The 18,567-nt window shown below is 31.4% G+C and overlaps 2 protein-coding genes across 3 annotated transcripts; one reads left to right on the forward strand and one right to left on the reverse strand.

The window, feature by feature from the left end:
- Positions 1 to 209: 209 nt before the first annotated feature.
- LOC105794216 (zinc finger CCCH domain-containing protein 56) lies at positions 210 to 9,496 on the reverse strand. 2 transcript variants are annotated; one of them, XM_052633756.1, is made up of 5 exons: positions 9,386 to 9,496; positions 6,100 to 8,420; positions 5,394 to 5,547; positions 4,712 to 4,819; positions 210 to 492 (listed from the first exon to the last, which is right to left on the reverse strand). In XM_052633756.1, exon 2 carries the CDS (start codon positions 8,390 to 8,392, stop codon positions 6,335 to 6,337), a length of 2,058 nt encoding a protein of 685 aa, XP_052489716.1. In that variant the 5' UTR covers positions 8,393 to 8,420; positions 9,386 to 9,496; the 3' UTR covers positions 210 to 492; positions 4,712 to 4,819; positions 5,394 to 5,547; positions 6,100 to 6,334. The 2 variants fall into 2 exon arrangements, with proteins under 2 accessions (XP_052489716.1, XP_012478742.1); XM_012623288.2 differs by lacking the exon at positions 210 to 492 and having other exon boundaries at positions 4,435 to 4,819.
- Positions 1,399 to 4,731, forward strand: LOC105794208 (pentatricopeptide repeat-containing protein At4g39530). Its single transcript, XM_012623261.2, has one exon. The coding sequence runs from the start codon at positions 1,578 to 1,580 to the stop codon at positions 4,143 to 4,145; it is 2,568 nt and encodes an 855-aa protein (XP_012478715.1). The 5' UTR covers positions 1,399 to 1,577; the 3' UTR covers positions 4,146 to 4,731.
- Positions 9,497 to 18,567: the final 9,071 nt, after the last annotated feature.

Below are 18,567 nucleotides of genomic sequence, written 5' to 3' on the forward strand. Positions count from 1 at the left end.
TTATACTTTGAATTCTAAGAAAATTTTAAATCAACTTTTAAATCAAGTTAAAATGATTTCAATCAAGTTAAAATTTTCCTAATCAGTTAAACTGTTTTTAAAACAAGTTAGAATAGCTTCAAACCAAAAAATATTGATACATTTTGGCCAAGTATAAATAGTTTCAAAAATATCGATACCTCCTTAAAAATCGGTACCAAATTGCCATTTTGTTTCTCAACTAATTCAACTAAGTATCGATCCAGTGTCGATACTTTTTCATATGGTATCGATAAAAGTCCACTGGAATCGATATCTTTAGCTCCAATAGTCACTAAATTTTACATTAAATGCAAAAAATATCGATACGCCTCTTTAGCTAGTATCAATACTTGTAGTTGCAGATGATTAAAATACAATGGTTATTTCATCCCCAACGGCTCTATTCATATCTCCAACAACCACGACAGATAAATATTAATTAGGGGGTATAAATACCATCTTCCAAAGGTCCTACAACACAAGAGAAATTATCAAGCTTAAAGATCAATAAAAAAATAACATTGTGCTTACAATTCTCAACAATTTTCTTTAAACACTTGTGAGCTTTCATTATTTTCATTCAGCTAAAATGTTTCTCTTTGTAATTGAGCTTAATTTACAAACATTCTAATATTGTAAGAGTTATTTCTTTATTTGCTCATTTGTATTTTTTTAGAAGGGTTTGTGTCTTAAGGTTGGGATAAAAATCTTAATGAAGTTTGTAAAGTTAAACCTAGTCTTCAAAGTTTATCAAATTAGTGAATTTGGAAAAATTCTTAGTAGTGAAATGCTAAGATAGTGGAGTAGGCATCGATGATTGGAATTCAAGTCTATCTACAATATAAGAGTCCTAAAAGATTTAAATACGATAGAATCTTATCCCTTAGAATTACAAATATTCACCATGATAACTCTAGTTTTACTAGAGTACTTAACTGGGCCAGTAAAGCTTAAGTAAATGGATTTATTCATGTAATTCACGAATTCAAGTCTGTTCATATGGGTCAATGAATCCTATTTAATCAATTTACCTCCATGAGACATTTTGTGTGCACTCGTCAGGTTTTGATCCGTGACCTATGACACTTGTATTAGGAGTCAGATTATGTTTTGTCCCCTTTGCACAAAAAATAAACAACTTAATTCAAGTATGTTAGATCAAATAGCAATTTGTCCTTCTAATTAAAATTTCCATTTATTTCTATGAATAAAAATTGGCCACTATATATGAATATGAGGACACTTAACATGCCATACGTAACAATCTAATTTTTACGCTAGCTAAACTAACTTTTTAAATGTTGAAGTGAATAATTTTTTTATCAGAAAAAATTACTTTACTGAAAAAAAAAAGTATATGGATAAAATGCAATTTTATGTATATGGATAACATGCAATTTTATTGTCTCTACTTTTCTCTACTGTACTTTGACAGAACATTTTGCTAAGCTTACAACTGAATAGCTTATCCCTGAACCTCCCTTCAAGGTCTATCTTCTGCTTGGACTCCAATTCTCTTCCTTTTCCCTTGTCTCCAACTTAAAATCATAAATGAGATGCTGATAAGCCTCCAAACCCTCCATTTTACTCCCAAGAATGAAACCAACAAGGCTTGGAATTCAATAATCAAACACCAAACCAAGCTCAAAAATGACCATGCAATTCTCTCTACATTTACCCATATGCAATCTCTGGGTTTAACACCCGATAAGGCCTCTTTGCCTTTGGTTTTAAAGGCCTGCCGGAAGCTCAATGCCATTGAAACTGGCAAGAGAATACACTCGAGTATTCGAGACACTAACTTGATCGAGGATGTTCGAGTTGGGACTGCCCTTATTGACTTTTACAGTAAGTGTGGTTTCCTTGAAGACGCGCGTAAGGTGTTCGATGAAATGAGTGAGAGGGATTTGGTCTCATGGAACGCAATGATATCAGGGTATGCGGGGTGTGAGGAATTTGAGGAGGTGGTTTTTTTGGTGATGACGATGCAAAGAGAGGGTTTTAGGCCAAATTCTCGTACGTTGGTAGCGATGATTTTAGTGTGTGACAAGGTTGCGGAAGTGAGGTTAGGAAAGGCGATTCATGGTTATTGTTTGAGGAATGGGTTGTTTGATTTGGATGCTCATGTTGGTACTGCTTTGATTAGCTTTTACCTGAGTTTTTTTGATGTGAGGGCTTCTCATCTTGTGTTTGATTTGATGGCCATTCGGAATACAGTTTGCTGGAATGCTATGATTATGGGGTATTTTGATGTTGGAGAATCCTCGAAAGCTTTGAGACTTTTTGAGCAAATGCTCATGGATGGAGTCGAATTTGATTCTGTTACAGTGTTGGCTCTTATTCAGGCCTCTGCAGAATTTGGATCTCTTGAATTAGGTGATCAAATTCATCAAATGGCTATTAAGTGCAGTTATAGCAATGACCTGTTCATCGTAAATGCATTGATTAACATGTATGCAGAGATTGGATGTTTGAAGTCAGCATGTAAACTATTTGATGGTATTCCCACACGTGATGTTGCTCTTTGGAATTCTATGATATCTGCATATATTGACTACAGCTATCATGGGGAAGCCATTAGCTTGTTTATTAAAATGCGAACTGAAGGCAACAAAGAGGATGAGAGAACTACTGTTCTTATGCTTTCTTTATGTGCTGAGTCAGCTGATGCTTTAAGAAAAGGTAGAAGCTTACATGCACATGCATGCAAGACTGGGATGGGGATGGATATTAATATTGGGAATGCAATTTTAAATATGTATGCTGAACAAAATTGTATGGATTCTGTCAGAAAGGTTTTTGGTCAGATGAGTAATGTAGATGTAATCTCGTATAACACATTGATCCTAGTTCTGGCTCGGAACAATTTGGGTATCGAGGCATGGGAAACCTTTGGTATAATGCGAGAATCTGATGTTAAACCTAACTCTTATACAATTATTTCAATCCTTGCTGCATGCAAAGATGAAACTTGTCTGAATATTGGGAGGTCACTTCATGGTTTTGTGATAAAGCAAGGGATAGAGGTGAATGCACCCCTGAAAACCGCATTAACAGATATGTATATTAACTGCGGTGATGAAACTACAGCTATGAAACTCTTCGAGAGTTCACACGGTAGAGATTTGATCTCATGGAATGCTTTGATTTCCACCTATGTTAAAAATAACCAAGCTCATGAAGCTTTTTTAGTATTTAGCCGCATGGTTTCTGAAGTGGAGCCCAACTCAGTTACAATAATAAATATCCTCTCGTCATGCACCCATCTTGCTCATTTGCCTCAGGGTCGTTGTTTGCATTCTTACATGATACAGAGGGAATCCTCTTTAGGTCGCAATTTGTCTCTTCAAAATGCTTTTATAACAATGTATGCAAGGTGTGGAAGCATGAGAAATGCTGAAAAAATCTTTGAAACCTTAACAAGGAGAAATATTATCTCGTGGAATGCTATCATAACGGGTTACGGAATGCACGGTCGTGGTTATGATGCTATTCTTGCCTACTCGCAAATGCTAGAGGATGGTTTCCAACCAAATGAAGTAACTTTCATATCTATTTTATCAGCTTGCAGCCATTCTGGTATGATAGAGGAAGGACTGCAGCTTTTTGATTCAATGGTTCATGATTTTAACATCACCCCTCAGCTTGCTCACTATGGATGTGTAGTTGATTTGCTTGGTCGTGCAGGCAGGTTAGACAAGGCTAGAGAGTTCATTGAATCAATGCCCATCAAACCAGATGCTTCAATCTGGAGATCTCTGCTTAGTGCTTATAGAGATCATTGTTACACTAAAGATGCCAAGGCCATTTTTGAAAAAGTTGTTGAATTGGATCCAATGAACCCGGGAAATCATGTCTTGCTTTGTAATGTATATGCTGCTGCAGGTCTTTGGCCAGAGGTCAGCGAAATGAGAAGACATCTCAGAGCTAAGGGCTTAAGAAAGCCTCCTGGAATCAGTTGGATTGTTGTTAGAAGCCAGATTCACTCTTTTGCTGCTGGAGATAGATCACACCCAATGGCAGACAAAATCTATGCAAATTTGAATTCCTTGTTGCAGTCAATTAAGGAAATAGGATATGTTCCTGATCTTCATTGGATATTGCACGATGATGAGTACATCTAAAGTCCGGCACAGTTCATGACTAGTAAAATTTGGCCTTAAAATGACCACGTTAAGAGAAATGAGAGGTGCAATGTTATCATCCATTGGACAAAGCATGGTGTTGATCATGAGCTTTGGTTGCTGATATTTTTGGGGATGATGACCTGGTTCTGTGTTTGTGTTGGACAATAGGTTTTGCTTCAATACGGATAATATCTAGATTTTCTCAAGACTAGATAGATATGTATCGGATGCGGGCATCAAACGTGGCTACTTCCAAGTAAAATAAATAGTTGATTACACCCATCACTGAGAAAAAGACTTTGACCTAGTGCTAATATCAAATTTGCATCCTATCAAATGAAGTACTTGCAAGATCCTGAAAGTCCATAAATCCTAGATGGAAATTGGCAGGGAGAGGTTATTGTTTCATGTCCACACAATGGAACTATTCACTTACTAATACAAGGCCTTAATCCTGATGTTAGTCCTTGTTATATTGCTTCTCTAGTTGCTTAGGATATAAAAATACTATGATGAACTTGCTTATTCATTGTACATAACAGTAGAAACATGTATATATTTACCATTTTTTTGATGTCTTGAATTCATTCTTTTGTGGCTGTTTGTTTCTGAAACTCTATTTTCTATCCAGCTGCGAGCTTCTTCATCTTGAATTTTGTTCGAAGCATACCCTATTGAACAAAAAAAAAACCCCAAGTATATGTTATAAATTTTAATAAAATTAAAAAACTACAATTAAATCTATAAAAAATAGATATAAAAATATAATTAGGTTATTTTTAATATACCGTGATTTTTTTTTTTAAATCCATTTTTTTATGTAGTTTTCATGTTTGTTCATGAACATTCTGTATTTTCAATCATTTTCAGGTTGTAATGTAAATGAGAGACTACTTGACATCCATTTCCTCTGTTTATTGATTGTTTCTATGCCAAATTTAACTCTAATTCTGATTAATCTGTTAACCCCTCTAAAATGGAAAAATCATCAAAATGCAAAGTAGGAACTGAAGAAGAGATAGTCTAATGAGTATTCGTCTTACAATTAACCTATTCAAGGAGTAGGATATGAAAATGAACCATGAAATTCATAAAAATGATATAAGCAAAATGTTGAAAAAGCTAACTGCAACTGGTTTATTGTTTGAAGAGATATAATAGACTTGTCTTGTAAAGTCTTTTGAGTTTGAATCAAATGCATATGATGAAAATAGAAAAAACAAAGAAACAAAAGGGCACTCGAACCTGGCATAAGTAAAAATGGAGTTCCTCAAGAAAAAAAATGGTCCCAAAAGAATAATGATGATTGATCTCCTTCCAAGACTCACCATGGGCATCTCACCCTTTTATCTTGCAGTTCTTGTTGAACCTGATCATTTCATTCAAACGAAGACAAAACCTAAAACATGAAACAATGTTAGGAAAACTATTAACAAGCAAGTTGTCCTATGAATATCATCAAATCCCTGCTCTGCAATGATGTTATTATTGTGTCTGTAGACATCATATCCGAATTCTACATGTACCTTAAAAGGATAAAGCACTATCGTCTGGAAAGTAGGTTATGTATACCTATCTCTTTTCATTGGTCAATAATCATATATCTTTCTAACAAAGAATACAAAATTCCTTATTATAGACAAAAAAAAGAGCAGGGGTTCTAAACAAAAATACTTCCATCTTCACATCAGTAATCCCCACAATAAATATGGCGATCCATGGCTAAGATTTAATGTATCAAAAATGGAGAAACAAACAAGGAAAAGTAGAGAGGACCAAACACGTTAAAAACATATTACTACTAAAATGGAAATAATCCACTGAAATTTATATGCAAAAACAAATAATTCAAATAATAAAAAGAATTATGGATGGCAAACTTTATCTGAATGAAATATTTAACTTATTCCACGAACAAATGAAACTAAAGGAATTGAGAATGTTGCCTTACTAGAGCTGGTTATTCATAAGTAACTCAGACAGGTAATCTCAGTTTCTCACCACCCCCCACCCCCCCCCCTCTTTCTTGACTTGTTCTGTGATGACAATAAATAAATGGGGCCAAAAACTATTATTTTCACTGTACATTGTCTTTCTCTATCTTGTTAATTCCCATACCACCAACCAATCAAAATAATAAACAATTTCCCTTTTAATAGACCAGCTTGGCAAAACCAATGTCTTCACTAAGCCATAATCTTGTCAAGCTGCAACTGTTTACACAATGCCAGAAATATTTCATGATCACCGAGTTTGCCACGGAAGTTAGAATTAGAACCCTCAACAGGAAGAGTCCTGCTTGAGGTTGCCAGTGTGGTCGGAACAGATGGAGATTCTTTCACCATTGATTGAACCAATGAAACTGTAGGTTCCATGCCACGATGCAAAATAGAACATGATTTATGAAACTGACTAAATTCATCTTCTTGAACTGGCCAATCTACCTTGCAATTGGGCGTCTCCCTTTTTGGCCAAGAATTTAAAAGGGAACCGGTGACACCTTTTGATTCGAGATCGTTAGAGAGCTTATATCCAAGTTCCTGTGTGCTTAAGTTGTGAAGTGATTGCTGCAGCTTCTCAAGGTTAGTAGAAGCAGATAATAGGGAGTTCAACGGGGATAAAGGCTCCACATTCCAAGTTGAAATTCTTTCTGACAAGGAAGCGTCAAATGCAGACTGCAAGAGAGGGTGATCATTCTTGGGAGAGAAGATGTTTGTTTCAATTGGAGATAACACTCTTTGTTGTTGCTCTAGCTTATCTGAAAGCACAGGAGATAAAATAGGCATAGCAGTCACTTGATTAGGACATCGAGTAGAACAGACCTCAGTAGAAAAAAGCCCATCTAAATTTGAAGACTTATGCGCCAAGTGTGGTTGTGAAAGACAGGACAAATTACTGAGATAGCGCTGCTGATGCACTTCAAAATCCAGTGACATGTTAAGCTCCATGACTGACATGTCTTTTGCACTGAGGGAGGACCTCAAACGGCTTCCTTGAAGATTGCTTCCGGACAGATGCAAAGTTGGAACATGTTGAGGCCAACCCGTTGGTGCTTGAGAAATAACATTAGCAGAAGGTGACATGGCTGGAGAAAATGGAGATACTGATATTGCTGTCAACGCTGACGGAGAACCAGGAAAAAGGTTCAGAACTCCCATCTTATCCATTGTAATCACAGAAGAGGCAGCAGATTGCGGAGACTGAATGCCTAATCCAGAGGATAAATAAAGTGGTCGCAGTTCCTCAGGTCTATGGGCAAAGAAGCAGACGCGACGTTTGCAAGTTGTGCCATCCTTGCAGATTCGAGTTCTGTACTGGGCAGGGTGCAGCCAGGATTCAAAAACACCATGAGCATATTCACACAAATCTCCCTGCTTACAGCTCCCTTTACGAAAATCAGGACATGGTGCACAACTGTAATGAAACTTTCTTGGGTCTCTTCTTCGAGCATTTTCACCTGGGTGCACAAAAGGACACTCAGTCCAATCATGGGAATAAGCTCGGGAACAAGGCCGGATCTTAAACGAGAACATACGAAACTCATCAGTGCTGTAAATACTGCTATTAATATCAGGAAAAGATGGATCAACAGGGTACTCCTTCTCTTGAGCAGAAGAAACAATATTATCAGTGGTCTTACATGTAACTGCAGTTATCTTTACGTCTGATACAAGGGATGATGAACCGCTATCATGTAATTTCTCAAGACAAACAAGACCACGATTGTTTAAGAGCTCTTCAAGGGATACTTTTATCTGGGGCATATTCCAAGGAGCAACAATAACATCAGAAGGGCGATATCCATAGGCATCAGAGACACAAGGATCAGCAGCAGCAAGTAAAAGCAACTTGACAACCTCTACAGCTCTAATAGATCCGCCCGAAGCAGCACAGTGAAGAGCAGTTCTCTTATCTGGGCCACATGAGAGATTGACATCTACCTCTGACAGGGAAAGAATTAACTTCACTACATCGACGCTACCGTACCTAGCAGCAATCATTAACGGAGTTCTCTGCTCCACGACCATCTGTTTGGAGCTCTTCCGGTAACCATACCAAAGTCCAACCTCACCAACCAAAGAAACATGACTTGCAATCATATATCTTTGAAAACCCTCAACATCATTATCAGCAGCAAACTCAAGCAAAACAGAGAACGAACAATTATTACCTACCGCTCCAGTTAGACAGTCCATTGTCTTGGTTTCCTCAGATGAGGATGGTGTATCCAAGTTGCCACACATACTTCAATTGGACTGGTCAGAACACAACCTGTACAGAAAAAATCCAAAATATATCAAGGAAAAGCAACAACAACAACAACACCCAACAGAAGAACAAACTATAGAACATATAGAAGTCCGAATAACACTTCTCTTGAATAAGGAAACCGAAAAAGGAATAAATAAGATAAGCCAAAAAGAACAGTTTATGTTATTAATGAAACAGAAGAGTTTTCTTTAAAAAAATGTAGACTAACTTTGATACTGAAAGAAAAGTATGGGAAAAGCTACCAGTATGTACGTATATATGCATGTATGTATATGTAAATTTATATTTATAGGGAAAGGAGTACGAAATGAGCAGAAGAGGGAAATAAACTTTTAAATAAATTTTATAACAAGGAAACCTTTGGAGTACACTAAATATTTCTTTGAACAGGAAAAAAACCTACAAAATCCTCAATTTCCGGCCAAAAATCAGAAAAAAATTACTCATTTAGGAAAAATAGATTCCAACCTTTTAGCAATAAATCAATATTTAATTTTCAGGATTTAACGCAGAAGAGAGGGAAAAAAACAGAAAGTATATTCTAATAGTATTTCTTTAAAATATATAACTTCTAGAAATTGCATTTATTAAAATGATGAAGATTTCATGGGCAGGGAACTTATTGTGATTGGCAATAGAAAAGAAATGAACTATAAAATGTTCAACCGAGATTACATAAACAATGGTTAAGACTTAACAAATAAAGTTCATATCAGGCTGTCATGCCAACATTGCATAGCATAAAAATCAAGAAAAAGAAAATCTAATTTGAAATTCAAGTTGCTTTGACCTTTTCCAGATTTTGTCGCCAACCAAGCATATTTAAAAGCAAAGAATGAAGGAAGTGGTCAAGAAATCATTCAACTTTGCAACAATCATATAAGAATTAAATTAAAGGAATCATAAACAAAATTCAAAACCAAAAGAACGATAGAGAATCCCAGATACTGAGTTGGAAACTGTACCAAAATGTAGGGAGATAACAGCAGAGAATGCGAGAAGAAGAAACAAACAATCGAGAGAAAAGAAGTGAAAATAAGAAGGGTATAAATGGAAGATTAGCCACGAAATTGAAGGAATGGGAGGGGGGAGGTGGCTGCATTCAAATTTTTAATGGATAGGGGGAGGGTGACCGGGAGAGGAGGTGGTAGAGAGTGGAGTTGGTGAGTGAGAAGTGGGGATTTAGTGACCTGATAAAGCGGTGGACTGTGACCTCCCTATTTGTTTGTTTATTTAAACGGGGCCGAGTGAATCGGAGCCTTGGGTGGAGCGGATGTCGGGTGAGTGCTGCTTTCCTTTCAACGTCGTCGTTAACAAAGTCAAATTAGTCAAAAGCAAATCGATCACTTGCTTTGATTATTGATGTTTTTAAGTTTGTATCAGAGGGAAATTTTTTTTTTATTTTTAATTAGTTTTTATGCAAAGTGAGTAGTTATTTTGATATGTGATTAGAGATTTATAGATTAACTGGATTAAAATATTAGGGTAATTATTACACTTTTTCTTTTTTTTAATTATAAGGAATTTCAATTCACTTTAATTGATGTCGTATAAATATGTCGTAATTATTCCATGTTTGATAGTATAAATTATAATTATGTTATCTATAATACTTAAGAAAAAATCTCTAAACAAGTAAAAATTTAAAACCAAATCATATGTAACATGTTAGCCCAAAAGCATTCGCAATAGAATTACTAATGAAGCTAACTAGAAACGAACATTTTATACAATTTTATCAAATTACTTTAACATTCCATATTTATTGGGTTAGTCCATCTTGAATATTAACTATATTCATCAGTTGATCCTATACATAATTAACAATAACTACATGTAATTTAGTTAAAATTAGTATAAACAATTTATATTAATAGGTATTATGTAATTTAGTTAGATACTTAGTAAATTAAATATATGTGAAATTATTTTAAGTCAATAACTTTTTGTATTATTTAAATGAGATTAATAAAATAACATATAGCTATATCTTAAAAGTAAAATGCATATCCTAAAATTAAAATATTATTGTTATTGTATAAAATAATTTTCTTAAATTTAAATTATTTAGGATGTGTTTGAAAAGCCACGAGGTAGTTGAATTTGAGTGTAATTAGCTGTAATTACTTGCATAACTATATCAATTCTTAGCCTCTCTTTTAAGAAATAGACGATGTAATTTGAGTGCTCCAATTATACTCAATTTAGTGGATCAACTAATTACAATAATTACCCAAACATACTACAAATATGTAATTACAAACAATTACATTCAAATTCAAGTATTTGAAAGCTTTCTTTGCACAACTTTCTAATTTTTATAGTTTTAAAAAAACACACAAATAATTAAGTACTTCAAAAAGAACAATTGGTTTAATTTTTCAAAGATAAATAAAAATATTGAATAAGAATCGCCTTTGTAACAATATTTGTTGTTTTTTTTTAAAATAATAATTTTCTAATTAAGGGATTAAATTGTGACACTAACTCAATCAAGAGTTTTATTTTTAGTATATATATGGCAAAAGGAATAAAAAGTCCTTAGTAAAAAATTAAAAAAATCAATTGAGTTATTAGGGAAAAAATACACTTAATTAAGCCTTCAATAACAAAAAATAATAATTATTAGGTCATTTCAATAACAAAAAGTGGCGTTGATCTGTTTAACTATTAACAGACATCGATGTGGTTGATGGAAGCAACGAAAAATTGGCATGTGTTATACCATGTGAATAAGCATATTTCGTCAACACATATTTAAAAATTAAAAAAGATTTAAATATGCTCATCCAAAATGAACATAGACAAATTGGTGTTCAAGTTTATTTTGAATATAGATATATATTTGTCCAAATTCTTTTCTATCGTGTAGAATATAGGAAAATATTAAAAAAATCATAAAAAGCTATTAATAATTATAAAAATGGTAAAAATATAAATTATAATAATTATTAAAAATATTAAGAAATTATAAAGCTAAATTTTATTAAAAATTGTCAAAATCATTTATTACAAATATAACCGAATCAAAATATCATTGATTAAAACTATTCATAGCCCCTCTACCAATCTTTAAATAGGAGGATAGCGTACTTTAATATACTCGAACCCATGGCCTCTTACACTAAAAATAATGTCGATGCCAATCGAGATAAGACTTAATCGGCTAATTGAATTAATTTTTAATGTTATAATATTAAAATTAATGATTATTAATTTATTAAGTTTAAATCATGGTTTTAAAGAAAGACACATATTAATAACATTTATCAAATTAAATTTATATTTTTAGATATAGTAAAAGTTAATTATATCATTGCTTAAAGTAAAGCAAAACAAAGATAAATATAAAATTACAAAATTGAATATTGATAATTTTAACATTAAAATAAATTAAATTAACAATATATCTATAACAAGTAACCTGTAATAAATTATTAATATTATTAGTTATATTAAAATATATTATTATTATTATTCAAATCATGATGAATTTTTATATTATTTTAAAATAAATAACATTAATATAAATTATTCTAAATTTATTAAATATTTTTTTAAAAATTATAATGGAATTACTTTTTAAATTATTAATTTTTTTAAATTTACTAAAATTAAAAAAACTAATATTATAAAAATGTTATAAATTTACAATATACAACTCACTGCACATAATACAAGAATATAAATTAATCAATTACTAAAATGAAATTTTACACAAATATATATATATATAACACATTTATATACATTGTCTAAACCATCCCACTTCACTTGCGGACAGCCTAGTCTAATGGATTCAATTATTCTATGCTTTCGATCAACAAAGTACTCCAAAATCATTAACAGAAAATTTAAAGCACGTAAAAATTTTATCAAGCTAAGACTTACATATCCAAGAAATAAAATGAAAAAAATCATAAAAATAAATTATTCTTTTATTCTTTTGATTTTTTAGGTTATTTTAGCCTTTACTTTTTAAATTTTAGTTAAATTACTTTCTTTTTATAAAAACTTGAGTGAACTGTTAAAATTTAATAATATTGATGTGGCAGCTCATGTGGCATTTTACATATACTTCACTCCTAACATAAATAATTTTTTATAAGCCTTTTATGTTTTTTATTAAAAGTTTGGTGATTTTTAAATAAATTTTTTGAATTTTTATGAAATATTCGTGGACTATTAAGTTAGTTGTCACATCAATGTCGTTAAAATTTTAATATTTTAATCAATTTTTCATCCAAAAAAGTAATTTAAATAAAATTAAAGGTCAAAAGTCAAAATAATCCAAAATAAATATCGAAATAAATAAATGTTAAGGAACTAAATTTATTTTATACCACAAGAAAAGAAAAATCCAAAAAGCTTTCAAATGAAAAATAAACCAACTTGAGAAAAACAAAACAAAAACTAAGAAACCATATGTTTAGGAAGAATTCTCTTTAAGACCAAAGATTACAAAATTATTGTTTTGATTTGTTTATTTTGACAATATATTTTTAATAAAAATGTAAATTATATAAATGATGACTCAATTATTAAATTATTTTTATTAGATCATTTAACTTTAAAAATACAAAAATATCATTTCACTTATTGTTTCTCTTTTCTTAAATCTAAAATCGTTAAATTACTAACAATTAACAAACATGACTATTAGAAAAGTGAGAAGTGTTTTTAAAAGTGTTATGAAAAAGTGCTTATTAAAAAATAAATTTGAAAGGTTTGATTTAAGATATAAGTGTTTAGTATTGTTGTGAAAAGAACTTTTAAAATATAAAACGTCTATTTTAGACCTAATGATGTTAAGGAAGAAAAGATATATTTAAATGATATTAAAATTGTTAATGTTATTATATACTGAAATACATCAAATTAGATTAAAATAAAATATAAAAAATTTTATTATAACTTTTTATTAATATTTTAATACATGAATTAGAAATTTTAAATATATTTAAAATAATTTATATTAATTTTTTTTGTAAAATGTAATTTGAATATATAAACTATATTAGATATTAACATAAAAACATAAAGTTAACAAATTCAAATATTCTATGTATTTGAATTAAGTTTTAAAAGGGTAATAATTGTATGCTCAATATAAATATTATAATTAAATTTTACATTAGCATTTGCAATTTAAAGTGAATTCATTAAACTACAAGCTATGACATCTCTTATTAATTCCATTTCATAACAACTTGAATTGTTTGATTCACCATCATCATCACTTTCTGCATTATGCACATCTTCTAGATCAATAATATTCTCGTAAGCCCTGTCAATATTTTCATATTCCATAAAATCTGTATAATTTCAACCAACATATTTTTGGATAAAATTGTGTATCACCATTGTGACAAAAACAATCACAGTTTGTTTTTCAAAACAATAACTTGGCATATCCCTTAAAATGACATTTTTTTTCAAAACACTAAAAGTTTGTTCAATCACACTACGTAATTATGAATGTAAATGATTGAATATATTTTCTTTACCAGATATAGGTCTACCTCTACGAAAGTCAAGTAAATGATAATGTTGTCCTCTATATGGTCCAAAATAACTATTCATTTGAGGATATCCGAATCAACAAGATAATATTTTCCTACATATCATAATATGATAAACAATTAATTCAAGAGTTTTTATTTTTAAATTAACAATTAATGAACTTATACTTTATTATTTAAAAAAGAAATAAATGAAATATATTACCATTTGATGGGTGTGGAAATTTGTATTTTAGATCTCGAATTGCATCAAGAAATATTCTAGTGTCATGTGCCAATCCTTCCCATCCAGCCATAACAAATGTGAAACACATATTAAAATCATATACTGCCATAACATTCTAAGTTAGGACACATTTTCTTCTAATGTAGGGAATTTGTTCATTTGGTGGAAAAATAACGGCAATATATATACCATCAATTGCATCTATGCAATCCTGAACAGATTATCATACTAGCCTTATGCATATTTTAGTTAAAAAATATTAAAATATAATAATATAATTTTAAATTTTTACCTTAAAAATACGACATATATCTAGAATCGTTTTGTATTTGTTCGAGTATTGAGCTAAAAGAATGATCATCGGGTGCAATTATATCAATAGTCATCCTTAAAACTTTCTCAAGCACAATTGCAAAGTATCGACTTATTATTGCTCTAAACTTTTGAAATCTTTCTCGACATTGGGAAACTTTTGCACTGGTGCCCAAGATGTACAAAAAAAATTCTCAACATTTCACGAGAAGATATGTTTCTTGAAGTTTGCAAATTGTATCTTGTCTCCAAAACTTTCAACAAGCTTGTGAATACAATTTTTGACATCCTAAAATTAATCATGCAACGTGATTCATGACCGTCAAGGATCTTTCGGATCCATGTATGGTTGCTTCAATATATACTTCTCATAATATCGTTGCACAGAAGAAGATGCAACATGAAATAATCGGTTAAAACTTTCCAAGCGTTGTAAAATCTCTTTCTTTTCCCTTTAATCATCACTTCCATCACCACTGGTATTGTCAACCATACTCATCACCTATAAACAAATTCTATATCCAAAAACCAAACATAAACAATTATTGATAAAACTAGATTACACATAAATAAACAAAACATAAGTAAATAGTCAAACAAAGATTACACATGGATGGCATTTATAAGTCACATAGTAGATATCTCAAAACCCTAGAAAATTTTGAACTCTCCTCCATTTCCGTCTTAAGTCACCAAGCTCTAATCTTGGGATTAATTGATAAAAACACAGTTCGCTTGTCCTTATTGATTAATAATTTCAGTGAGAAAAAATATAGCAAACTAGCTTTTGGAACTTCCTCCGACAAATTATCAAGCACTTTGATTGCTTGTAGAATACCATATGGATCCATAACATGAGTCAAACTAGATGTGGCTTAACTCATATTGTCAGTTGCACTGCATAATTATTTTCAATTTGACTAGACAATCTTACAGCCTCTCCAATTTTCTTTGAGGATTTCTTCATTGCAATTTTAAAATGTGAAGTTCCTGCCTCAGGTGTTTTTCTTTTTTTGATTGTTTTCATCAAAGTCACATCCCACTTGACTTGAAATGTGAACATCATTTATCACATTTTCTTCCTCATTCTCTCCAAGTATTGTCAAAATCTTCAAAAAAGTCACTACGGAGTATACCCGAAGAAGGTGTCCATGCTTTATCACCAGTGATAACTATCCTCATGAACATTTGATCCAACTTCCTTTCAAATTTAGGATCAATGCTCGAAGTTCTAAATTTTTTAGCTTCAGGCACAACCTATATATAAATTAATAGTTTAATAAGAAATTAATAATAACCTCATAAATAAGAAAAAAATAAAAATGATAATTATTAATTACCTTTAGCCTACTCTCTCACCAATCATCTGATGTATCAACGGTTCCTTTATAAGATTCCACCCTAGATTAGTATCTTCGCCTTTAAGCTTTTTCCAAGTCTTCCATTCTTTTTTCAAGGCATCCCACCTATTTTTCAATTGTCTTTGTGAATAAGTCTTGCCTGTTTTAGTCTCGAAGTTTACCGTTATTTTTAGCCATCCCACTTTTGTGAAATGAGTATCAGGTCTATTGTAACAGCCCGATTTTAGGCCTAGTTGGAATAGTGGTTTCGGGACCACAAATTCGATGAGGAAAAATTTATTTTTTATTATATTTTTATAGTCTAAAATTTCACGGAATGATTTCGTAAAAATTTCGTTCAAAAATTTCAACGTTTGGGCACTCAATTTAGCCAAAAGGACTAAATTGTAAAAAGTGCAAAAGTTGAGTTCTACATGTTAAAAGTGTCCAATTGTTATGAAATTTTAAATTGGAGGTCCTTAAATGGTAATTAGACCATTGGTTAACTTGTTGGACAAAATTGGACAAGAGATAAGTGAAATAACATATTTTTTAAGTTGGGAGCATTTTGGTTATTTAGTAATTAAAAGAATTAAAAAGGCCAAAATAGCCAAAAAATTGTCCATCTTCTCCATGATGAACGAAAATAGCAAGGGGGAAGCCATGGTTATGGTTTTCAAGCTTCCAAGCTCCATAGTAAGTAATTCCAAGCCTCGTTTTTAACGTTCTTTACATTTTTGAAGTCCTGGTAGCTTAATTTAGCTTATTCTAGCAATAATTTAACCTAGGGTTTATATTTGAAAAAATACCCATAGGTGAAATGTGTTTATTTTTATGTTTTATGGTAGAATATGAAGCTTGAAATTGTGTTAAACAATTTTTGCTAAGCGATTTTCAGTAAAAACAAGTGAAACAACATAATTAGTAAAAATTATTATTGTTCATAAGTGCATGTTAGAGCAAGAATTTGATGTTGCTATAGAAAGGAAAAATGTTCAGCATGTTATAAAACATAAGAAAAAGAAATAAATTTTAATTTCTGAGCCTAGGCGCAAAATCATGATTTTGTGAAACTTTAGGGGCAAAAATGTAATTTTTCCAAAATGTGATTTTTGGACTAGGTTGAATAATGTGAATGTTATATAAGCTAAATATATTATTATAAATAGAGAAAGACGAGAAGTTGACATTAATTGATAAAAAAAAGTGAGAAAAAGTGAAAATTCTCGGTTGAACCTTCAGAATGAAAGAGATACAAGTGAAGTTGCTAGGTCATGTGTGTAGTACTATGTGCAAGCTACTACGTGTACCAAAATGATAGGTCACATGTGTAGTACTATGTGCAGGCTACTATGCATACCGAATAGCTTCGATCATGTGTGTAGTACTATGTGCAGGCTACTACGTGTATCGGATGACCATTGTATAGTACTATGTGCAGGCTACTACGTGTACCGGAATGATAGGTCGCATGTGAAGAGAGGTCAGAGATGTTGAGCAGTGAAATAGGTTGACTTTAAAGAATAAAATGTACTAATTGGCCAAGTAAAAAATTCTAAAATTTTTATGGAAAGAATATATGTGAGTCTAGTTTCGGGGAAAATTAACAGATCTTAATTTGGAGCTCTGTAGCTCTGGATAAAAATTATTTAGTGACTCTAACTCAAATAGACAGCTTTGAATTTAAATATAAGTGAATAGTGAAATTATGTATAATGCTATTTGAGCATGTTATATACATAAAGGATGTGGGATGGAGAGGAGGAGGAGGACAATAAAGTATATAAATGAATTGTGTATAATTGGTTATATGCCTGATTATAATCGATAAAATTTGAAATAGGAGTGATGTTTATATTGGTGCATTACTGGTCATGGTAAGCTCATGAGAGAAAATAAAGTTTCATAGCATATGTGTGTGGTATATTTGGCTTGAAGTGATGTCATGAGTGACTCATGAATTAACTCATGTTGGTAAGTTGATGCATAATTATAGTATTCAAATATATACATATTTGTAATATTTTGCTATGTGATTCAGAAAAAGGGTAATAAATAGCATAATGAAAATTCGACCATGGTGCTAGTTTATGTTAAAGGAGTGTTTTATGGCATATCTTAAGTAATGGAATGTTATAAATTTTGAGGTTAATTTGCTAGTCAAATAAATGACAAATGAATTGATTGTGTATTCGTAATTTTGGCATATGCTTGGTATATGAAACGTAATAATATATGCTTGAATAAACTTTAAGTATTCGAATGACATGGATTTGATGGTGATAAGAATCGAATATTGAATTCATGAAGCACAGGTGATGTATTATTGTTGTGTGATAGCTTGATTCGAGAAATTGATTAGGTAAATGGTAAGTGGAAGCATTTATGGATTTAGAAGAAAATTTGGAATGAACATGAAATTTAGCTCAATTAAATGATTTCATCAATTAAACATTGTGTATACCAGAATGTGTTAGTGAATTACATATTTGTAAATTGACATTCAAAGTTCGATAAGTGATATATGAAATTAACATGAAAAGATTTATGATTGTTATTAATATTGATTCTGACATAAAGTGGATTCTTCAATATTGGTGTAACACCCCTAACCCGTATCCGTCGCCAAATTAGGGTTACGAGGCATTACAGAACAAACACAACCATTTTTTTAACCAAACTGATCACAACATGAAAATTTAATTACTTTCGCATAGCTATTATAATTTACAATCAAAATGTAATTA

This window comes from Gossypium raimondii, chromosome 7 (genome assembly GCF_025698545.1).
Source record: "Gossypium raimondii isolate GPD5lz chromosome 7, ASM2569854v1, whole genome shotgun sequence".
In the NCBI taxonomy this organism is placed as follows: Eukaryota; Viridiplantae; Streptophyta; class Magnoliopsida; order Malvales; family Malvaceae; genus Gossypium; species Gossypium raimondii.